The sequence below is a fragment of the Halichoerus grypus genome, chromosome 4 (genome assembly GCF_964656455.1).
Source record: "Halichoerus grypus chromosome 4, mHalGry1.hap1.1, whole genome shotgun sequence".
Taxonomy (NCBI): domain Eukaryota; kingdom Metazoa; phylum Chordata; class Mammalia; order Carnivora; family Phocidae; genus Halichoerus; species Halichoerus grypus.
Genome location: NC_135715.1, coordinates 55,949,477 through 55,973,496, shown reverse-complemented (window position 1 = coordinate 55,973,496; position 24,020 = coordinate 55,949,477). Strand labels below are relative to the sequence as shown.

Here is a 24,020-nt window from a genome sequence, read left to right as displayed (position 1 = left end):
AGAGAGCTAGAACTGGAATCCACAGTTTGACTCTTCTCTGTCCCTTTTCGTCTATACTCGGGGTCCAAAAACTATGACCTGTGGGCCAACTCCGGCTGGCCTCCTGATGTTACAAATACAGCGCTGTGCATGTTGCTCACAGCACCTCCCTCACCCCAGTGGCAGAACTGCGTAGTTGCAACAGATGGCCCTCAGATCCTACAGTATTTACTTCCCAGTCTTTTTCAGAAAATGTTTGCCCACCCCGATGGCTTCTGAAGCTCAGAGATTCAAGGTTCTTCATGGAACAGTCACTTTCTTGAAGAAGAGGCAAGGGATTGGGCAATCCTGCTTGCATCGCTCTTCGTCACCCTGAGAGCTGTATGATCCTGAAACCATCTGTAGCATTTTGGTCTAATTTGAACAACTCAGCTCTTGGGGCTCTCACGGAAATGTTTTGCCTTAAATGCTGCAAGAAGAAATCACATGACCAGAGTCGTTTTGTTTTGATGGTGTTCGCTGCCAGTAATGGAGTGGCTTGGGGGGGGCAGCATGGATGAGTCAGCTGAATCTACCCTCTGCAGTTTCTTCTAGTTTTTGTCTGCAGGAAGACCATTTTAGAGAAGCAATGCTGGCCTTTTTCAGACAGGTTTAGTTCCGTAAACAAGAAGTTTTGGGGGGCGCCTGGGTGGCTCAGTCGGTTAAGCGTCTGCCTTCGGCTCAGGTCATGATCCTGGGGTCCTGGGATCGAGTCCCTCATCGGGCTCCTTGCTCAGCGGGGAGTCTGCTTCTCCCTCTGACCCTCCCCCCCCATGCTCTCTCTCTCTCTCTCTCATTCTTTCTCTCAAATAAAAAAAAAAAAATCTTTTTAAAAAATTAAAAAAAAAGAAGAAGAAGTTTTGGGTCGGTTGCAGTGCATGGGAGAAGAGATCCCATAATTCTTATGGCCCTGCTTCTAGACTGTTCTTTCTCATGCTTCTCCATCTCCTTTAGGTAGTTTCCATGATCCTCTTCTCCTTCTGCCCTCTTCACCTCATCGGTCTCCTCCATTCCATTGGCTCTCCCATCCCTTCTCTGAGGATTCCTCCCAAGTTGCTCCAATAGGTTTTTGTAGAAATGACCCCCATTAAGGCAATGTCTGCAAAGCCTAACACCAGAAGGATCGGTCTTCTTCTGGCATCCTAATTTATTCTAGAATTGTGCTAATTCAAAAACAAACAAACACCCTACAATATTTAAAAGCCACTTCCTAGCATTGTTTTGTTTTCTTAGGGAATCTTTGAACTTTTTTTCTCCGTTTTTAATAACTTGCTGCATTGGCAGGTGCTGTTCAAGTCAGTGGAAGAACCACTTTTTCGAATTCCTTCTCTCCAGAGGTATTTCTACTCCCAGTCGATGTCGAAAAGGTGAACACAGCTTCTTTTTTCTTTTTTTAAAACCACAGAGAATGTTGATTCCTTAGATGGTGCTCTTGTGATTTAAATCTGGAAACTTCACTTGATGAAGCCTGGCGGATAGGTGGTTGCATTTCAGCCTCTGGCAGGAGCACTGAGCTAAGAAGGGCTCCGAGTCCGTGCCTGTGCGCGGCTGGGAACTTTTCCATGACTGATGCCTGATGTCTACCCCTGGGCCACCACCAACCCGGGGTCTCATATCACGAGAAATTCAACTTGGGGTGTCTGTAGGTCACAGTGGAGTAAATTTTATGTGTCTGGGAGATATGGGCTATACTTCATATAATGACCTGTGATCACTCAGTTAAGTGAACATTTATATTTCTATGGATTAACTCCACTTAAATACAGCTTCTTGATTTTTCAATCCAGTACACCCTCAGTGAAAAACAGTGGATTATGCTTGTGAGTATTTTAACAGGTACTTTTTTTTTCCTGCAGGAAAACGCCCACTTCTATGTTGCAGATACGATTATAGCAGCAATGGAGAAAATTAAGTGCACCATCCTGAGTCAACAGCACACAGAGCACTGGGGTGTGGAAGAAGCCAGTGGGGCGCTCGGGAATGACCACGCTGACTCTGAAGTCACCTTTTATACCAATATAAAGCAGGAATCTGGGTCTTCCAATTCTTCTGACAGTGGCTATGAAGGCAAGTGGGGCAAATCAGAGAAACTTTATGCTGTGTTCTCCACTTACATCTCTTTTCCTGTCACATCCCAAAGTAGATCTTCAAATCCTTTGTCTAAAACTTTCTAAAACTTCCTGAATAACCTGCTGCACAGCTCAACCCATCTTGCAGGACCCCGGGTCCACTTTCCCAGGGAAGAGCGCATGAGGGGGCCTGCTTTGATTGGGTGTCCCCAACTGGTCAGCCAGCCATGGCCAGGGGAGCGAGGGAATGTGATTGGATCATCATCCCCCTGAGGCCACCAGTGGGGAGAAAAGAAATGATTCCTATTTCAGTATCCCATTTCTGTGCTTTATCTTTGAGTCTTTCTTTTTTGTGTGTGTCTGTTTTTTGGCGCCATTCCTAGTGAACAAGTCATCCCTGACTTCTGAGTAATAATGACACATCCCCTCCATCCGTTCCCTATCCACCTTTGACCTGGACCATCACACTAGCCTCTGGCCAGTCATTCTGTAAGAAGTGCCTTTAGGTCCTCAAGATACATGTGCTGCTTTAATTTTCTCTTTACTTGCAGCCTCTTCCCCTCATCGATCCCACACACATCTGTCTTCCTAGAACAACTTCTACTCCTCTAAAATGGCCTGCTGAGATTGCTCCATATTTGATCCTGGGATTTTTAGCCTTGTGGGATACAGCTTCCCAACAGGCATCTCCTGATCTATGTTGTACCGTGGGCTTTAGTTACACGAGCCTGGTAAACTTGCCCACAGACATTTCTCCCAAGCCTCTGCCTCCCACCCTTTGCTTTGGTTAGGCTCCCTGGAATGCTGGGTCCCCAGGAACTTCACATCAGTTCCTTGATTCTTCTCATTCTTTGCAAGCAGTCCCCCCTCCACCAGCACTGTGACATGCTCCCAGGTTGCATCACAGGGCCAGGGCACCATTCATGTGGAATGAAGCCTAAGTTGTGCTCCAGAATGCTCTATGGTTGTCTGCGTGCATGCTTCACTCCCTCCTGGAGTTGTGTAGCATGGGGGCTTGCCTTCTTAAGGCCCATGGCATGCAGTTGTGTCTTCTCATGGTTACGTGTGTCAGTGTCCCAGCTCCCTTACGAGGTTTTAAACCCTTTGATGGATAAGCATTTGTCTCATTTGAATTTGCCTTCAGCATAAGCCTTGCCAGAAATAGTATTTTAGAGATATTTGTTGAATGGCTGAGTGGAAGCTCATGTCTAGCGGAAATTTTTTTTAAAGATTTTATTTGAGAGAGAGTGAGCATGAGCAGGGGGAGCATGGCAGAAGGAGAAGCAGACTCCCCGCTGAGCAGGGAGCCTGGTGACATGCAGGACTCCATCGCAGGACCCCAGGATCATGACCTGAGCTGAAGGCAGACGCTTAACTGACTGAGCCACCCAGGTGCCCCTGAATATTTTTAATATGAATATAAATATGTTAAATGAAATTTTAAAATATTTCTACCACCCCAATAAAAATATGCATTTTTTAATCACATATCTCTCTTGTGACATTTCTCGTGGTGGATATTACTCCTTTGAGGTAGGTCAGCATACTTTCAGTTACAGGTTGGTCTTGAGAGCTTCTTTTAAAAACAAACAAACAGAATAGAAAGTATCAGCATTCAACTCACTTAGAGGGAGCCGTGCTTCCTGGAACTTTTTTTTTTTTTTGAATCAGTGAAATATATTTTTGTGTTTGTACTGAGCTGCAATGCGAATGTATGTTATTGTGGATCGTGGTCAAAAGAGGGCGGGGAAATACAGAGGTGGGTGAGGTTGCCCTATCATACCCAGGAGGAAACCAAAGCTGAGAAGTTGATTGTCCACAGTCACCCAGCTAGGATGGGGCAGTGTTGTTGGGGTTTTTTAAATTTTTTTTTTTAAGATTTATTTATTTATCTTAGAGAGAGAGAGAGAGCACTTGTGGATGAGCAGGAGGGGTAGAAGGAGAGGGAGAGAGAATCCCAAGCAGACCCCGCACTGAGCACGCAGAGCTGGACGCAGGGCTTGATCCCAGGACCTGAGATCATGACCTGAGCTGAAACCAAGGGTCGAGTCAGATGCTTAACTGACTGCACCACCCAGGCAGTGCGGTTTTAAATCCTGGCCAGTTCCCTGTGAAGCGATTTCATGTAACCTCTGCATGACCTTCAGGCTAGAATCTTCCCCTAAACAACTGTATCCATTTCTCTGTGTTTTTCTTTTATGTTTATCCAAGTGAGTGCAGTTTCATTGTGATTACATACTCATATTAATTAATAATATGATTACATTATATTAACAGTATTTCATATCCAGTTTGCCAAGTTGCTATAGTTTTCACATTTTTCCGTGATGGTATTTCTGGAGTTAATAACATGATTTGCAATATCAATTTACTATTATTTGGCATGTAGGTAGCTTTCAGTATTTTAATATTTTAAATGGACTGCAACTAGCTCCTTCTGATCAAAGCCTGCCTTTTTCACCTTTTTTTTTTTTTTCTTTTTAATGACATTCTTAGGATAATTCCCCAGGCCAGCGTTCGGGATAGAAAAACGAATATATTTGTAGTAGTTTCCTTAGGTTGCTGTAACAAAACACCACAAACTGGGTGGCTGAAAACAACAGAAAATGTATTTTCTCTCCGTTGTGGAGGCCAGAAGTCAACAATGAAGTTGTTGGAAGGGTTGGTTCTTTCTGGAGGCTCTGCGGGAGAACCTGTTCCACGGCTTCTGGTGGTTACCGCCGGTCCCTGGTGTTTCTTGGCTTGTAGACGCGTCACTCCTGTCTCTGCCTCTGTCTTCGCGTGGCCTTCTCTGGATGTCAGTGTCGGTGTCCAAATTTCCCTCTTTATAATATAACCAGTCATATTGGATTTAGGGCTCACTCCAAACCTGTATAACCTAAGCTTAACGATCATATCTAATTCCTCAAGACCCTAATTCCAAATAAGGTCACATTCACAGGTTCTGGGTGGATATGAATTTTGGGGGGACACCTTTAACCCAGTACAATGTTTATGTCACCTCTACTCTTTGACTCACTGTGAAGCTGATTTTCACCCTCTTTCATTTTTTTAAAACTTTGTATTATGGAAAATTTCAAACACACATAAAAGTAGGCAGCTTACTCTTATGAACCCCCTCATCATCATAGATCCTCATCCGTCTGTTTCATTTAATCACAGTGAATGGAAGAACAACCCAAAAATAGCTCCCTGCATTTTTTAATTCTTAAAGCTGGATTTTTAAACTCTTTGAATGTAAACTCTTGGCCCATTTTATTTCCCGGTTTCTAATTAGTTGGCTGTGACAGTTTTTCTTTTTCTTCTTGTTGGTGAAAGCCCCTTCATTTCTTTTTCTAGGTTGTGCAGTGCTACGGGGCAGCCCCGGGGCTGGGACACCCACTTATTGTGACGTGCTGAAAGAAGCCTGTAAATGTGACTTCGATGACTTTGTTATCATAGGTAAGATCTGGAAACTCACCAGCGATGACTCGTACTTCCCCTCCCTCACACACATATTGACATGCATCCCATGCGGTACCACATTATAATGGCTTTCAAAGAAACTTTTCCCAAGATCAGATTATGTCAGATTAAAAAAAAAAAAAATAAGATGTTCTTATTCCAAATGTCTTCATAATCAATCTCTCATCTCACTTATAGAATTGAATGCAAAAGCAGATACTCATTATAGTCTGAGATCTGTTTGGCCTCTCAATTAAATTTTGGTGGAATTTCAGGTGAGTGTATTTTGAAATCCCATCTTTGGTCATTAGCTGTAGTCTTGTAATAGAAACCCAAAGAACCTGAAGTATGGAGATGCTGAAGAACTAGTTCTTTCTGAGATGCAGGGATTTATTTTTGTGTTCTTGTAAAATTGAGTGTGAGTTAGTAAAACAGACTGAAATACTTTAATACCTTTTCTTTGATTTACTTGCAGAACTTGGTGAGTTTAGCAATATCACAGAAACCTGTGGATGTTCCTGCAGCTCCTCTAAGAGGTATCTCTCCTCCGTGTCCACCTGCCCCTAGACCCCTGGGCCATCACCTCCAACACAGTATGAACACCAGGCCTCTGACATTTCCGACCAAATTCAGCCAGTTCCAATGACAGGGATTACTACTTAGCAATGAAACAATCACCACTAAAATTTCTATAGAGCTTTCTATAGTTTATATATGTGTGTTTGTGTGTGTGTATATATATATATATATATATATATATAGTGTTTAAAGGCCTTTGTATACATTCTAATTTAATCAGGCTGGGTGGTTTTTAACCCCATTTTTATAAATGTGGAAACTGAGGCTCAGACTAAATGTGCCTCAGGACATAATGCTGTTAAATGAGCAGAGATAGGACTTGAACTCAGGTCTTCGGGCTCCAAATCCAGTGCGCTTTTTACCACATTTCCCAGTCTTGGTACCCTCCATAAATAAAAGGGGCTGTGTTGAGTAAGACAGTAAGGTGGGTGGTGCATGTTCCCTCATGTGACACCTCTTCTGAGTTTTTGGAGTGGGAAGGATGATTGAAAATATGAAGACTCATAACATACTCCTCACGAATGTAGTTTTCCACTTTTTGCATCTCTTACCTTTCAGTGTCATTTATGAGCCAGACTTCAGTTCTGCTGAGCTAATAGCCAAAGAGTTGTACCGAGTATTCCAGAAGCGCTGGATGTTGTCAGATGTTAATCATCAACTGGCAGATTCTCTAAATGCTGCTGGCTCGATAGTAAGTATCAAAATAAGTTGGCCTTGAATTGAAAGTTCCTAAACTCTCATCTTTCCTGCTGTTCACTTCAGACATTTATGCATTTCTTTGTATGGTCACTGGGTGTTGGGGGAGACATGAAATGAAGGATGAATCTGACATTTATTGAGTGTTGATTATGCGCCAGGGAATTCAGCATTTCACATTTTCATCATCAGTATCCTCTTAAGTAGATGCTGTCGTTATGTTTACTTTAAAATGTTAGTTCCAGCCTCTCGGCAGGGCTGGTCAGTGGAAGAGCAGGAGTCATGCCCATCCTGGTCCCTTGTAGACACACCGCCCTCTGACAGCCCACATCCCACTGCGGGGAGAGAACTTTGCGGCAAAGCTAACCTAGGGGTAGGAATAAAGCACTCTGCAAGTGCAGAGGAGGAGTGTTTAATTTTATCAGGGGACTTGGGAAGGCCAATTGGAGATCTCAGAACTTGAAAAGGGTAGCAGGTAGAAACACATGGAAGGGGAGCTTGGCAAAGGGCAGCAGGAGTAAAAGTGATGGGGGCGGGGCGGTGGTGGTGGTGGGTGGTATGTTTATTGAGCAGGGTGGCTTGGTGTGGTTGATAACGTGTGCTTCCTGGGAAATTAGGTTTGAAGGATGTGGTCACATTGTGGAGGACATAGAATGCTACTTTGAGGAGTTTGCATGTTAAATGCAAACAGGAAAGTTGAATGGGTCAGAGGGAAGCCACTGGACATTTTTAAGCAGGGGAATGATCTTAAAAAGAGCAGTTTCGGGGGAAGTCTGACAACAGCTGGGGGTTCTGGTGGGCAGCATCTGGCAGCCTATGGACTAAGAGCAGTAAGGCTTCTGCTGTGAATAAAAGCATTCCGGTCACAATGACCTACTTACAGTAATCTGAAGTCTGGAAACAAATGAACTCCCAAAAATACTAAGAAAAGTGATTTCAGCTCGATGGTGTTTCAAGCAAGTCTTCTGCAGATGGCTTTAGATACAGGGAGGGCTCCTTTCATTCAGTTGAAAGCAGTTTTAATTTTTCATGGCAAATTTTAATGCTGGAAACACATTTGAATGTTCTTTTTCTTTCAGTTCCTGAAATACGCTTGTTTAGGTTGCTCTGCAATCCTCTTCTGTGTTATGCAGGTAGTGAATGAAGAGCGGGTCCAGAAAGACTTTGAATCCAGTGTGGATGTCGTTCAGGAAATTACCCTTAAGTCGAAGATCAGAGGGGCTGAAGACTGGGAGCCCCCCAGATTTCAAATCATATTTAATGTTCATCCACCACTCAAGTAAGTCTGGGTTGCTGTGTGGGCCTCTAGTCCAGGTAACAAGGTGTGTTGGGTCCCACCTCTTTGTGGAAGTAGGTGAAGGGAAGAAAATTACACACCGAGGGATGAAGGAAAATTTGTTTTAGGAAAAGGAAAGTTGGGCATATTTTTCTGAGTTAGCTTCTTAGCTCCCTGTTTATCATGGGTTTGGGGGGGCTCTGTAAGTTTGACAAGTTGAGAATTTAACTATTTCCTTAATTATGTACATTACATAACAATTGAAAATTAAGTAGGTTTAAAGGGGATTTTTTTTAAGTGGCTAATATTGAACCTTAAAAATCATATACAATAATTTTAAAAGACCACTCTATTCACCAGTACAATCTGAAAGAAAAATCAGTGGATAATTTTTTTTAAAAGGGAAACTCTAATCCTGAGGAGGGCTCCTAATAGTTAAAAAATGCAACAGGATGCAAATAAAAATACCTTTGTTCTCTAAGAAGTAACAAAATCCTGAAAGACAAAACGACAAAAGAGGATGCAAAAGAAAAAAAGAAATAAACTCATTTTTATAAATGTATATGTATAAATAAAACATATAATAATTTAAGGTAGAAGTTTAATTTGTTTCTGAGAGTATATGACATTACAAGGGGACATTTTAACCAACTACAGTTTCTCCATTCCTCTTGGCTTATATTTAGTGTGTTCCCAAACTGCAGCATAAAGAAGGGACTGGCAAAGGTTCTTGTCTTTGCCCCATGGAAGTGCCCTATAGGTTCTGTCTTGTGTTTTTCTTTTGAGAGAATGACAAGAAGGTCTCTGCGGTGCTTGGGCAGAAGGGCTCCTTCTCCAGACGTGGGGTGGGGTCACTCTCCTTAGCCAAGGCTATCTTTTCTCGAGAATTTCCCTATACCCTCTCTAAGGGAGACAGGTAGGGGTCCACACATTTTTACGTTGGTCATTTTTGCTGACCCTAAGTTGTAATAAAATTTTGCAATTTCCTTCGTATTTCCAAATCACATATGAAGTTGTGGTGTCAACAATTCAACAGAAGACACTTCAGTAGACTATCGCTCACCAAATATGTTTGATACTTAGGTCTTACATGACCTCTTATTCATCCAAGTTTCTTTGGATCCATTTGTGAACTTCCCGGGCACATCACCTCTTGGTGCTTCATCTCCCTGAACTTTCTCCCATGCGTTGTGTGTTTCCAGTTCTCTCTGGTGGGGATCCTGTGCATGCACAGTGAGCAGTCTCTAAAGATCCCATGGTGGAATAGTTATTCATGATACTGACTTCGGTTTTGCTGATAGCAGGGGTTTTTAAAAGGCCCAGAGATCTCAAAATAAACAAACAAACAAACAAATAAATAAAAATAAATAATAAAATAAAAGATCCAGAAATCTCAACTAGAAAACTCTATTGAAGAATACTATTTTTTTCCCAAATGAAAAATGACAAAATTAAGGCCCCGAGCCAGGAAAAGCATCATGATGTCAGTTTCTTTTCCAGTCAGTGAAAAATACTCCATTGGCTACTTCTGAACTGTAACTGTGATCATTTTCTGTACTCAGGAGGGAACTCGTGGTAGCAGCCCAGAATTTTTTGTGTGCTGGTTGTGGAACTCCAATAGAACCTAGTAAGTATGAGCAGTGGATTACCTGTTGAGTATGCTGTGACGGGGGAAGAATAGCAAAGTTGGAGATTGCGCTGTTTTTGTGAACGATGCCTTTGATGAAGTTGTTACAAGATCTTCACAATACTGCCCTCTCTTTCATGAAGAGGCCATCGTGACCTATATATAAGGCTATGTGGCTGGCCTGTTACCTCTTGGACCATCTCCTAGTTCTCTCCCCATTGGGCACTCAGCTCCAGCCACATGGCCTCCCTTCTGGTCCTTGAAGGAGGCAGGCTCACTCCTGACTTAGGGATTTGCATTTCTGCTTTTCTCGCCCTAGAATGACATCCCTATGGCTGGTTCCCTTACTTCCTGCACATCTTCACTCAGAATTTACAAGGTTTTCCCTGGCTGCCCTATTGAAAACGTCCACCTTGCCACACTCCTGGCCACAAACATACACGTGTACACTTTACCCTTCCTTATTTTTCATTCTAGTACTTATCTTCCTAAAATACTCTTTTAAATTCTACTAATTTTTCTTATCATTGGTCTGTGTCCCTGTCTAGATTCAAAGTTCCATGAGGACAGACATGTTGTCTGTTTTATTCATTGCTCTATCCCCTGCTCTTTCAAGAGCACCTGGTGCACAGTTTCCTCAAAAGAGACTTGTTCCATGCTTGAATGGCTTATCCAGGAGCTAGCCAAACTCCTCTGAGAGGGTTTGAGGAGGTGGCCTAGAGGAATCATTCCTGGGCCAGCTGGGGACTGGAAAATCAGACTTCTTCCAGTCAGAAATGCAAATTGCCCACTGAAGACTCTGAATCACTTGTTCTGCTTATGAGGGCATCCACAGGTCTGACCTATAGAAGGCTGGGAAGAGGAGCTTTGCTGGAAAGGGTTCTCTTGGCCTTTGATAGGAAGTCTTGGAAGGAAAAAGACTTTGAGGACCTCCACCTCAGGAAAGAAAAACAGAAAACAGCAATCTGTCTGGGATTCCTTCTATCATATTGAATGACAGTGCCCGCCATTCATCATAGTTGTAACTGGTTTCAGTTACAGGACTCATCCTCCCAGCTAGTCCAGTAGGGACCATGTCTGTTTGGTTAACCACTGTATCCTGGTTCCTCAGTATCGAGTGCATGATTGAGTGCATGAGTCAGAAACTATGAACACGTGACTGTGATTCCACCAACTTTTAAATGATCTCCCTAAGTTCGTTCAACTACGGAGATGTATGCCTTCCCTGGTGGCATAAACATGATCCTTCCCTCATGGAGCTTGCTTACAGGAAGGCAGAGTCATCAGCCAAGTGAACAGCAAGGATGATACTTGCAATGAAAGAGAAAGTCAAGAGTGCTGTGGGATTTACTGCATGGGAACTGAATCTGGGCTTGGGGGGCTGGGAGGGAGAAGTTCTGTAGGGAAGTGATTATCCCCAGAAGCATGTGCGTGTGTGTTGCGGGGGTAGGGGTCACCCTGAGCAAAGGGCCTGCAGCGATTGCAGAGAAGTCCTGTGTGACCAGATAGTAATAAGGAGAGAAGAAAGCATGCTCACAGTTGCCCAGGGCACAGATGGTAGATGTGTTATCAGCCACGGAGGTAATTTTGGACTTTTCCTATGAACTTCCTATATAGTTCTTAGGATATATTTTGACTTTTTATTTTTTTAATTTTTAAAAAAAGATTTTATTTGAGAGAGAGCAAGCACAAGCAGGGTGAGGGGCAGAGGGAGAGGGAGAGGGAAAGGGAGAAGCAGACTCCCTGCCGAGCAGGGAGCCTGACTTGGGGCTCAATCTCAGAACCCTGAGATCATGACATGAGCTGAAGGCAGACGCTTAACCGACTGAGCCACCCAGGTGCCCCTTGACTTTTTATTTTAAGGTATTTTTGGACTTACAGAGGAGTTGCAAAAATGGTACAGAGATATTCTGTATTCCCTTCATCCAGCTTTCCCTCCTGTTAACATCTTATAATCATCAGAGTATAATTACTACAACCGAGAACTTTGCATTGGTACAATCCTATTCACTCAGCCACAGACTTATTCAGATTTCACGCATGACCTTGATCTGCTCCCGGGTCCAATCCAGAATTGCACATGGCACGTAGTTGTCAGGTCTCCTTTGTTTCCTCCAGTCTCACACATGTTGAACCATTTGAAAAGTAAGCAGACAACATGACAGTTTACCCTTTAATACTTCAGCGTGTTCTAAAAATAAGGATGATGAACAGTTAGCACACCAAAGGAAATTAATAACAATTCTCTAAATATTCTCTCATACTAGTCCATGTTCGTTTGTTTTTCTCATGATGTCGTTTATAGCTAATTTTTCCACCCAGGTTCTAACCAAGTTTCATACACTGCATTTAGTTATTATTTCTCTTTAGCCATCTTTATTCTATACCTGCACAATCCAACATGGTAGCCACTAGCTCATGTGGCTATTTAAGATTTAATTTAAATCAATTAAAGTTAAAAATCCAGTTCCTCAGGCACACTAGCTACATTTCAAGTGCTCAGTAGCCACATGGGGCTCGTAGCTACCACATTGGATGGTACGGGCTTAGAACATTTCCATCCTCCCAGAAAGTTCTGTTGGACAGCACTGTTCTAGAATTTGTCCTTCCTATTTTTTTTTTCTGTGACATTGACTTCTCCTCCAGTGAGAACAGTTGTGGTTTTAGAGCAGGGCTTCTCAATTTCAGTACTACTGACTTTGTTGTACGGCTGTCCTGTACATTCTAGGACATTCAGTAGCATCATCAGATGCCCCTGGTGGCTCCCCAATTACGACAACTGGAAATATCTCCAGATATTTCCAAATATTCTTAGGGGGAAAAAAAAATCACCCCTGGTCTAGAACAGCTGGTTTAGGATGCGTCGTTTGGCTCTGTTTTAATTAAAGGACTCAAGAAACCAAAAGAGAGAGACATAATTTATTCTGTATTGATAGTGTAGTATTTAGTAGATAGTCAATGAAATTTGATGAATGAGTGACTGGATATTGAAATGTTAAGATTGTAGATTTTAGGGAAAGATGAATTACATCAGGAAAATTTATTGGCCCCGTCTGTCCCCCTTTCTCTTCCCATCTTGCTAAGTTTGATCAGAAATGTAGAGTGCAAGGGCCAGAGCATACCTTCCTTTCTGCCCATTTTATAGAAAATGTATCAAGGCCCTGTCACAAGCAAAAAAATACTCATTATCTGCCAAATCAGAAATCTTAATCCAGGGTGGGAAATAGACACATACAACTGACTTCTCAAGATTTGAAATTTAAGAACTCAGACATTAAGCACTTAACAAGTTCTTAACAATAATTCATCAACCCTAGTTGTGTGTACTTATAGTTGAACCCGGTTATTTATGATTCCATATTTGCAGATTCATCTATTCGATAAAATTTATTGGTGACCACAAAATCATTACTCATGGTGTTTTCATAGTCATGCCCAAATATGCACAAAGCACCAAAAATTTGAGTTGCCTGAAATTTGAGTTGCCCGATGCACACGTTTCCAGCAGAAGGCAATGCTCTGCCTTGTTTTATTTCTCATACTGTAAATAAGGCCTTCTCATGGTTTATTGAATGCCTTTTTTTTTTTACAGTTTTGCATTTTTTGTTGGTGATTTAGCTGTTTAAAATATCACCCACGTGTAGTACTGAAGTGCTCCTAAGCACGAGAAGGTTATGATTTGCTTTATGGAAAATATACATGCATTAGATAAGCTTCATTCAGGCATGAGTTATAGATAGTTCTGTTGGCCCTGAATTCAATGATATAACTAAACATAACAAAATAATATATTGTTGGTAATGTATATATAAGATTATTGTTGGTATATTATTGGTAATATATATAAGGTTGTTAAAAATAAATTATAACAAAATATATTAAATACAGTGTCTTTAAGCAGAAAACACACATGAAACAAGGTTATATACTGACCGGTTGGTGAAAATGTTGTTACCACGGGCTCACAGAAGCCTAAACCTGTATTTCCCTCAGGAGCATACTTCAGTCTTCACGAATTTGGTGTTCATGACAACTTTATAGAACATAAACTATTGTAAATAATAAGAATCAATGGGTGCTACCGGGGTCTGAGGGATAATCTGGGCAAGCGCAAAGGCATTAGCTCCTCGCCCTTGCCCTCCGCCGACTGCAGCAGAGGATGAGGGGGCTGTGATGGCCACATGCTGGAGCTTCAGGCCAGACGTGGGTGGGAATCCCACTGGCCTGCTCCCTGTGTGTCTCTGGCATATGCAGCTTATTATTCCCTGTCTCTGCTCTCATCAGTGAAATAAGGGAAGTAATAGCCCCAGAGAATGACACAGCGTAGGTGAGACTTTTAACCAGAGCATGACACAAAGTAAGTGCTCAGTAAAGGATTGCTCCTGCAGTCACTCAGGCCCTGTTGATTGATTGATTGATTGATTGATTGGTTTTATTTTATTTTATTTTTTTGGTAAACATGTGCAGAAGCATATAGGACTAGCAATGTACTTAACTCATTGAAAGCTCACGTTATTCAAGTAACATCTCCTTTCATTAAGATATAAGTGGCCTTGTTTATTCTGGAAGCTGGTATGAGGAAACTAGATTTAGAATCTGCAGTGTCGCAGGTACTTTGGTAGCTGCTTTCCCACCCAGCAATTCATTTCATCTTTGCAGCATGTATCGTCTAATATTTGTATTATACCTTATGGTATTTTCATTACAAAGAAACCCGTGAGTCAAAGGGTGAATGATAAATATCATCCTCACTCATCTTAGACTCAGATGTTGAGGGAGGGACACAGGGGAGACTTAACTGAATTGCTGTCTTTTTCTTAAACTTGGTGGTGGGTACCCAGGGATTTGTTGCCTTTGTCCCTATGCCTTTTGCTTGTCAATATATTTTGTTAGATATATTTCTGAAAGCAATGCATGCTCATTTTAGCAAATTAAAAAATGCAAAAGAACGAAAATCCTTTCTCCCGTGCTTTAGAAGTATTCACTACCGGCTTTTTAGTGAGGATCTCTTGGACTGTGTATGTGAATTTTTAAAAGCAAAATCAAGATCGCAGTATACCTATCTGGAACTGGATGTCCACTGCCCACACTCATCCATGAAATTCATCGGTTCTCTGTCATTTCATTGTTGAGTACACCATACTTGTCTAGCCAGTTGCTTCTTAATGTATCTTTAGATTGCTGTCCCCCCCCCCCACTATAAATGTGCTGTATGAACACCTCTCTGTATCTCCATGTGTGCATGTTAGCATTTCTGTCTGGTGTCACAGAAGTAGGATTCCCACTACACACTGAAGAGTTAAAGTATATCATGGAAATGTCCTCCGAGAAAGTCCCCTCCTGTCAGCCCTGAGAGTGAGTGTCCGCCCCTCTGCACCTCGCCTGCTCTGGGTCCTCTACCTTTGTGAGAGTTTGATGCAAAACCAAGGAGTTCACTCTTTCAACACGCACGTCTTTGTTGTCGAGATAGTTTTTCACATCATTCCTGGTCATCGGCATTCCATGTTTCCACATCTCGCCTATTCCCATCCTTGGTGCATTTCTGTAATGTGTTTCCCATGGATTTATCCAGGAAGTCTTTGGGGTGCTGCTCCCTAAGAGCGTACCTGGCGTGCTTGACAATTTACCAAGCACTTTCGGTCCGTGTGATATCCCAGAATCTAGTTCTGAGCTGCTTTTTATGGCCTCAGGCTAGTTAGCCTGAGGAGATTCCCACCAGCGCTCAGGCTGCCTGCCAGCCAGAGGCAGAGGGTGGCGCCCACCCGATTGCTAGACTCTAAATTTCATGTTCTTTTGGCTACACCGCAGTTTACAATGCCCGTCTTCCAAATTCAGGAGTAGTGGTGGCGGGGGCGGGGTGGGGGGGGCGGTTTCTCTTTTTTCTGACACCTGTTTTTGGACAGCAACACTCGGGAGTGGCCATAATAGACGGCCTCCGGTCCCGGCCCGAGCCTTCGCAGCGGCCGCGGGGTCCAGCGCAAACCCAGCAGTCCGAGGCTTGAACCCCAGTGGGAATGGGAAGCGGGGGGCGGAGGGCGGTGGGCTGCCAGCCGAGGTGAGCTGTGCTCCCCCCCGACCCTCCCATGTGCTCTTGCAGAGTTTGTGAAGCGCCTGCGGTACTGCGCCTACCTGGGGAAGTATTTCTGTGATTGCTGCCACACGTACGAGGAGACCTGCATCCCTGCCCGGATCCTGACCACGTGGGACTTCAGGAAATACTACGTCAGCCATTTCTCCAGACGGCTGCTGGACGGCCTGTGGCACCAGCCCGTTTTCAATTTGCTGAGCGTTGGCCCCGGCCTGTACGCCAAGGCCAAGGAACTGGACAGAGCGAGGGTGAGCAGCTGCCTCCGCGGGGGAGGCGGGGCCGGCGGCGCCAAGGGCCCTGGCCGCCAATGCGCCTCGCACCTTCTGGGTCTCCGGGGGGACCCAGGCGGACCCTCCACGGGGCGGATTTACCGCCAGCCGCTGGAGCTTTAGCTTCACGGCCCCCCTGCCAAGACCCCGTACCAAATTTCCTATTTACGCATAGTTTTGCATTTATACCTAGCTTTTGAAATTTATTTATTAGTAGTTTTAAAATAAACTTGTTTACGTTTAAGGTGTACAGCATGGTAATTTGATATTCAAATACAAGTGAAATAATTACTGGTCAAGATAATTAACATATCCAGCTCCTCGCAGTTACGGTGTGTGTGTGTGTGTGTGTGTGTGTGTGTGTGTGTGTGTGTGGTGGGAGCACCTGAAATGTACTCTCTTAGCAAATTTCCAGTCCTCAATACAGTATTATTAACTATAGTCATCATACCGTATATTAGATCTCTAGACTTACTCATCCTACATAACTGCACCTTTGTTCCCTTTGACCAGCGTCTCCCCATTCGCCCCACCTCCCCATGCCTGGAGAGCTCTGTTCAACTCTTTGCTTCTGTGTATTTGACTTTTTTAGGATTCCACGTGTAAGGGAGACCAGGCAGCTTTTTTCTTTCTGTGTCTGTCTGATTTCGCTCAGCACAATGCCCTCCACTTTCATCCATGTTGCCACAAAGGGCAGGATCTCCATCTTTTATACATAGTTTTGTGTTTTCCTCAAAGAAGGCCCCCAGTGGTTGTGTAAGCTTCAGGCTCCACTCAAGTTGGGTCCCTCCTGGACTCAGTCATGAACCCCTGGACTCAGTCAGGAACCCCTGCTATATAGACTGTTTACTTCAAAGGCTTGTCTTACAGAGTTGTAGCATTTCAAAGTTAGAAATAACGTTTAAATTTGATTTATACATTTTCTGTGCCATTGATCACATTAACTTTTCCCCTGTTTGGTTTCTCACATTAGGAAACCCGGGAGCAGCTTTTTCATATCAAGAAGATGTTGAAGAGCTGCAGGTTTGCTGAAAGGTACTGGGGTTGGCTGGGCCAGGCCCAGCCTGAGGGGCAGGGGGGGGGGCTGGGAGCCTCCACACACCTGCCAGTCCCCTGGGTGCCACCTGGTCCCACCTCCTCCAGTCCACAGGGCCCCTTAGCACAGCAACTCCCTCGAGCCTCTCCTTGGTGATGCAGACCCTGTCGTTGAGGTTACTAAACGTCCTGGCTCACGAGTAGAGAACTTAACGCGTTAGAAGAATCGGCCAAAACAAGGATGAAATAACTCTAGCCAGTGGCCATTATTATTATTATTGTTGTTGTTATTTTAAATTGTGATAAAATACACATAACAAAATATACCATCTCAACCATTTGAAGTGCACAATTCAGTGACATTAAGTACGTTCAAATTCGTGTGCAACTGTCACCACCATCCATCCACAGAACTTCTTTATCTTGCAAAACTGGAATTCTATATCCATTTAGCAGTAACTCCCTCTTCCCCCGCAACCACCATTCTCCTTACTGTCTCTATGAACTGACTCCTCTAGGTACCTCATATAAGCGCAGTCATGTAGTGTCTGTCCTTTTGTGACTGGCTCATTGCACTCAACATAATGTCCTGGAGGTTCACCCATGTTGTGGCATGTGTCAGAATTTCCTTCCTTTTTTAGGACTGAAAAATATTCCATTGTATGTATCTACCACATTCTGTCTACCCATTCAGCCATCTTGGGTTGCTTTCACCTTTTAGCTGTTGTGAATAGTGCTGCTATGAGCACGAGTGTATCAATATATCAAAATCCCTGATAGAGAGGTGTGTCCAGCTGTCATGGCTATATAGTATTCTACAGTATGATGTGGTGTTAATGTCAGTATTGTTCTCTTACTGGTAGATTTTTAATATCTTTATATTAAAATAGATGTTAATATCTCTATAGATATTAAACCTAATAGATTTTAATATCTAATAGATACTTAGATAGATTTTTAATAGCATTTGTTATTTAAAAAACTAGGCTTTAGGTGAGTCTCTGTGCACATCCATAATATGTCCTTCGGGTAAACTTCTAGAGGTGGAATTTCGGGAAGCCATGGCCTAAAGGTACAGGCATGAATTCAATGACAGAGATAGAATTTTTTAAGTGAAAAAAGAGGTTACTCAAGGGGTTGAGATTATCTGTTACAATAGGATCATAGTTTTTAAAAAATTGTTTTGTTTTAAAGCTTCTTTCAGTTTCTGATCTTTATTTAATGATAATGTATTGCTTTTGAATTAAATTTCTTGGGGAGGAGCATGTCTCCTGTAGTTATCTGGCCTTAAGCTCTACCTCATGGTGGTGGTGTGACAGGTTAATTACTTCTCAGGCTGTCAGTTTTCTTGTCTGTAACATATAACATTCCCCACAATTACTGTCTACAAAAATTTCTTGAGTATCCATTCTGTGCTTCAGATAAACAATCCACAGGACTCATGTTACGTCCAGGGGGAAAGCACACACCCATCACTGCCGGACTGTGTGCTAGACACAGATGCACGGGGCCCTGAGGACACAGAAGAGGCAACATTTAGGTCCTAAGGGCTGGGCGGGGCCCCTCTGTGGGTCACAGAGCTTTTTGGAGAAAAAGGCTGAGCTTGAAGAGCTAGTCGGACTGAAGAAGAAGTGTTAGGGATCCCCCAGCAGAAGATGCAGTGTGAGCGAGCATCTCAGGCCAGATGGAGAATTCAGCCCAGTTTGGCATGACTGGAATGTCAAGTCCGGTGTAGGCAGTGGCTGGCGTGGGCATGCGTGCATGGTGATGCCACTAACTGATTCAGGGAATTCAGGAGGAGCTCAGTAGGGGTTGGAGACGGTTACAATCAGTATGTGAATGTCCTTGGGACACACAGGTGGCTACGATCAGCTCACAGTTGGATACTTGGGTCTTGTGCTCAGTGCTGGACTCCTGGATGGGGGAGTCACGCACCTGCCCACGAGCAGTGCTTCTCCTGGTGGCTGGACAATAGTCAGCATGCGGATGGACTTGAAATTGAGCTGGAATGAATAAGGTAGTCTTTTTTTTTAAATCTCAGTACATGTTTCCAAGACTTGAAAAATCAATGTGCAGTTGTCTTTTGCTCAGTATCTACATGGGCAGACTGCAAGAGATAGGCTTTTCTGCTGGTTCAGCTTTTTGAAATCCGCTTTTATGGAATTTTAAGTTCCTGGCTTCCAAACAGACTTGCAAAATGTCAGACGGTGAGTCAGGTCAACTTGCTCTTGGGGTTTTTTTTTTTTTTTAATTGAGTTCAAAAAAAATTAAGTGTGAGCACCAGAGAAAACCACTGGCCGCTCAGCCTTCTTGTGTCGTGGCCTCTGCGTGGGTGGCTGTCTGAATTGCTCTTTGTTTCCTCCCTGGCAGTGAGCTAAAGGAGTTTGAGCAGGTGCCGAGGCACTTGACTGATGAGCTCCACCTGTTCTCCCTGGAGGATCTGGTCAGGGTCAAGAAAAGGCTGCTGGTGCCCTTGCTCAAGGACATTCTAAAAGCTTCCCTCGCACATGTGGCCAGCTGTGAGGTAAGGTGCACCCGGGATCGGTGTGTCCCTGAGCTGTCCCTTACCCATCAGGACCTGGGATGGGTGTTCTGCACTTGACCTCATTTAACCCCCACCAACCGGGAGGGAAGTGCGGGGAACACTATTTCCAGATGAGAGAAATGAGGTTCAGAGCTATTCGGTGACCGCCAAGATCGTCGTGCTGGCAAGCAAGGGAAGCAAGCCTGGGCCAAGTGACTTCTTAGTGTTGGTGCCAAGCCCTGCTCGGGGCCTTGCCTGACTCCCATCTGCCCTGACGTGCCAAGGACAGCCGTGTGGACCTGGGATCCAGGGCTGTGAAATCTCTCCAGGCAAAGCAGATGCACACATACCGTTCGCATTCGTTTACCCTACTATAGCGTGATATAGCATCCCGTTCCTTCTAGAGGCTGGGGTTCCGGACACTTAAAAACAGATGTTTATAAAGTTCTGTAAAAGTGGTGACTTGGCTTCTCCATCAAAAGAAACGTTGCCAAGGAGGATTTTAACTTTTTGGGCCCTTCTCTTGCAGCTGTGTCAAGGGAAGGGCTTCATTTGTGAATTCTGCCAGAGTACAGCCGTCATCTTCCCCTTTCAGACTGAGACATGTAGAAGATGTGCAGGTATTTTAACAACTTCGTAACGTCAGCTTGATAATAGCTTAATAACTGAAGCACAAAATTAGCTTAATGGCAACTTAATCATTTAAGCACAACGTTGTTTAAAGTATAATGATGCTGGTGCGTGCTTGCATGTTGGGTAGGAGCTCGTGGAGTTTTGGGTGCATGGGGAGGAGTATTTGGGTGGGGTGCGGATGAAGGGCGACGTCTCCCCATATAGTGTTTAGAGGCAAGAGTGGTCCCCCTTTTGCCTGTGCCCCCGTTCTTTCCCACCAGGACAGGCCACAGCCACCGCCCCAGTTTTAGAATAGGACCATGGTCATGCCTAAGGCCGAGGTGCTGTCTCTGGCACCTGTCGCACTCCAAGGGCAGTTTGAGTCATTGTCACGGAAACCATGTACCCCGAAAGACCTAACGCATTTACTATGTGGCTCTTCACAGCAGAGATTTTCAGACCTTGTTTGACTGTATGTATTCATGCTTGAGGAAATCCCATGATCTCTAAACTGTTTCGTGGGAGAGATCTGACTGTGCATTCTGCCTTTACCCTTGATAAGAGCCATTCTTCCCCTTAGACCACACCAGCACTGTCTCCCCGAGCCCCTTAGGCAGGATCGCAGGAGAGGCTCCGGGGCACGGATGTGCATGCAGAAAGCTCGTGGGGCGTGTTCACAGGCTCCACACCTGTGGGGGGTGTGAAGTCAGTAGGACTTGGCAGGGGGAGAAGGTGAACCGTGGTGTGGTAGCAACAAAGGCTCAGCACATCCCACAGGGCACTCCGAAGCAGGACGGCCTTCTGCGTTGTCACATACTGGGGACAGGGGCCAGCCAGACCTTTAAACCCCATGTTGATCAGTCACCGGATGTAGGCCAGTGCCAGCAAAGGGAGATGACCTTGAGGGAGGGAGGGTGGGAGGCAGGTGTCTCCAGTTAGGGCCATTTCCAGTTAGGGCCGCCTCCTGAGAGTGGGGTGTGTGGGGGGGTGTACGGGAGCATCCGCTGCATCAGACTCTCTCAGCCTCGTGTTCATGACATACTGGGCACTTCAGAATCCCGCGGTTTCCACAACCTTCCTCATTTCCTGTCGTACGACTGGTTTCTGGGTTCAGACCACCTCTCTCCCCAGGGTGGGGATGAGCATCTGTACATATGTGAGAAGACGAGATAGGCCGCCCGCTGATGGCTGTCCTCCCACTCGTAGGGTGCAGAGCTTGCTTTCACAAGCAGTGCTTCCGGTCGTCCGAGTGCCCCCGGTGTGTGCGGATCACAGCGAGGAGAAGACTTTTGCAGAGTTTACCTTCTGCAGCAACATGATGCCCTGAGTGTCGTGGAAAAGACTGTTCAACATGCCTTATAACACCGATTCGTGTCTGTTATTGATCATATTGTTTCAGATGTTGAGTATTGTATGTTAAGAAAAAATGGCCAATATTGTTTTTTATTATATATATTTAATGTTTTAAAAAGAATGCACGTTTTTTTGTTATTAAGCATAGGTTTGTTACTGGTGGTTTTGTTTACAAATGTTCAGTGTTTTTGCTGCTACTGTACTTTTTTAAAGAGTTTTTTTTTTTTTGATACTCCTTAAATCGTATTTGAATGGTTGTATGTAGCTAATATTGGAGCCTATTTTTGTATGAATTGTAACTGACAAGACAAATTACTCCGTTCGTCTTTCTATAAAGCTTGTTTTTGTGAAACGGATTGGTACTTTCAATGAACAAAAATGCAACCATCGATCCGTTTACTCCCGGTTTTCTTCCGACTTAAATGCCATTTTGTAATTGTGTCCGTATTACGGATTTTCCTTATTCCAGGGTTGGTATAGAGAGTACACATGACTTCTGCAGGTGCATCGATTTCAAGAGGAGCTTGAGTTGCTTAGCGGTGCCTGGAGCTGCTGGTTGAAGCTGTTGACTCTCTGTAGCTCTCTTAGAGGTGCACAAATCCACCCTGCATTTGCCATCTCTCTTCCGCACACTAAGTCAAGGGAGGCACCGCTGAGTAGAACGTCATCCCTGCCCTTTAGGATTTCGTCTCATTGATATAAAACTGAACATAAGGTATTTACAGACTTAAATTGTGAGAAACTACTGTTAATGAACAATGTGATTTTAGTAATAACAATAAAATCATAGACATCGATTAAAAAGGTAAGGTAAATCACTAAACCGTTATGAATTTATTTTTCCTAAGATTTCTTTTATTTATATGCTTTCTTGAGACATGTGAGTCTGGTTTATTTTCTCCTACCTCCTATATAGTGTCTCCTACTTGAGAAGGGTCCTGGGCCCGGGTCCCTTCCCGGCACATCTTCAGTCTGGAGCTTGGGGGTCATATCCCCCGGGACTCACATGCCCTAACTAATCCTATTCCAAATGAACTTCTCAAACAGTAGGGGCAGGCAATAGAGTGGTACTCGTTCTCCCCTAACCCCATCCAGTTGTGTGTGTGTGTGTGTGTGTGTGTGTGTGTGCGTGTGTGTGTGTGTGTGTTATTCAGTGGGATAATATTGAGCACATGAAAGAAATGAGTGTCTCCTACCAATCTGGTATCTTCTCATCCTGTTACTTGTTTTCACACCCTGGATGCATCCAGAGCTGTGCTCCCATTCACTGTTTAAGCCAGGTCTCTCTCTCTCTCTTTTTTAAGATTTTATTTATTTATTTGAGAGTGAAAGAGAGACCACAAGCACGGGGAGCAGCAGAGGGAGAGGGAGAAGCAGGCTCTCTGCCGAGCAGGGAGCCCGATGCAGGGCTCGATCCCAGGACCCCGAGATCATGACCTGAGCCGAAGGCAGATGCTTCACCAACTGAGCCACCCAGGTGCCCCTAAGCCAGGTCTCTTTTAAATAGAAATTTAGGTACATGGGATAAGATAAATAAGATCAAATTTAAAGGAGTGTTTTATTCTTACCCGTAGCTTATAGTCCTTCTTAGGAATCAAGAGTCAGAGTGGTATGTTAATATTCCTTATAACATCTCTATGAATTTATGTCAACATCTTCATTTCACAAGTAAGACAACAGGCTGAGAGAAGAGAAATGACCTAAGTTCCCACAGGTCGTGCCCAGGAGAGCTGGCGTGGGCATCTGAGTCCGCCTGCCTCCAAAGCCCATGTTCCTCGCCCCTGCCCATGTGCTATCTTTTTGAGATAATACAAGCAAAACCAATCCTGGCTTGTAAGTGCTGGTCAGACCTTAGCTAGCGGCATTGGGCTGAGGGCTTTCTCACTCATTCTCTCGTGCTGCTTTGAAGAAGTTTCTGTGGCTTCTGCCGTGTGCAGGCTGCCGTGTTTGCGAGGCACTGGGACGTGCACGTGTGAGCCTCCTCGCTGGTGTTGAGGAGGGAAGAGAGCACCGCCGCCGGCAGGAGGTGAAGAAGGTGATGCTTTTGATTTTTTATTTTGAGGAAGAATGAGGCAATATAAACAGCCACTCCGTGGGTCTGGCTGAGACGTGGTCCCTCCGCACTGTGGTCGTGGACGCTTCTTCCCAGTGAGGCGCCCCTTAGAACCCAGAAGCGGCCCCAGCGTATGTGCAGCGCCCTGTGGGGAAGTGATTGGTTATGACATATATTGCTCTTTAACGGGACTCACTCACTCTCCTGGTTTTTCCGGGCAGCTCGTCCCTGGCTGTCAGAAGGAAGATGAGGACTTGGTCTTTCCCATCAGACTTGTACCCTCTGTGAGGTATCAAGCTGCAGTGCTGTGGTCCCAATGATCAGTTTTGCCTTTACACTGTTCACTTGGGACATTCCAGCAACATGTCCCTTGCAGT

The 24,020-nt window shown here is 44.3% G+C and overlaps 1 protein-coding gene across 7 annotated transcripts in view; it reads left to right on the top strand.

The window, feature by feature from the left end:
* The window catches only part of RUBCNL (rubicon like autophagy enhancer), a 39,949-nt gene extending 17,536 nt beyond the window's left edge, over window positions 1-22,413 (top strand). For 6 of the 7 annotated variants that reach the window (XM_078070357.1, XM_078070352.1, XM_078070355.1 and 3 more), the window contains 12 exons: window positions 1,303-1,385; window positions 1,875-2,085; window positions 5,427-5,528; window positions 6,007-6,067; window positions 6,669-6,801; window positions 7,886-8,085; window positions 9,645-9,709; window positions 15,807-16,045; window positions 17,040-17,101; window positions 19,472-19,625; window positions 20,155-20,245; window positions 21,444-22,413. In XM_078070357.1, coding sequence (XP_077926483.1) covers window positions 1,303-1,385; window positions 1,875-2,085; window positions 5,427-5,528; window positions 6,007-6,067; window positions 6,669-6,801; window positions 7,886-8,085; window positions 9,645-9,709; window positions 15,807-16,045; window positions 17,040-17,101; window positions 19,472-19,625; window positions 20,155-20,245; window positions 21,444-21,556 — 1,514 coding nt within the window. In that variant the 3' untranslated portion in view covers window positions 21,557-22,413. The remainder of the gene's footprint in view (window positions 1-1,302; window positions 1,386-1,874; window positions 2,086-5,426; window positions 5,529-6,006; window positions 6,068-6,668; window positions 6,802-7,885; window positions 8,086-9,644; window positions 9,710-15,806; window positions 16,046-17,039; window positions 17,102-19,471; window positions 19,626-20,154; window positions 20,246-21,443) is intronic. The other variant, XM_036078545.2, reaches the window with a different exon arrangement.
* Window positions 22,414-24,020: the final 1,607 nt, after the last annotated feature.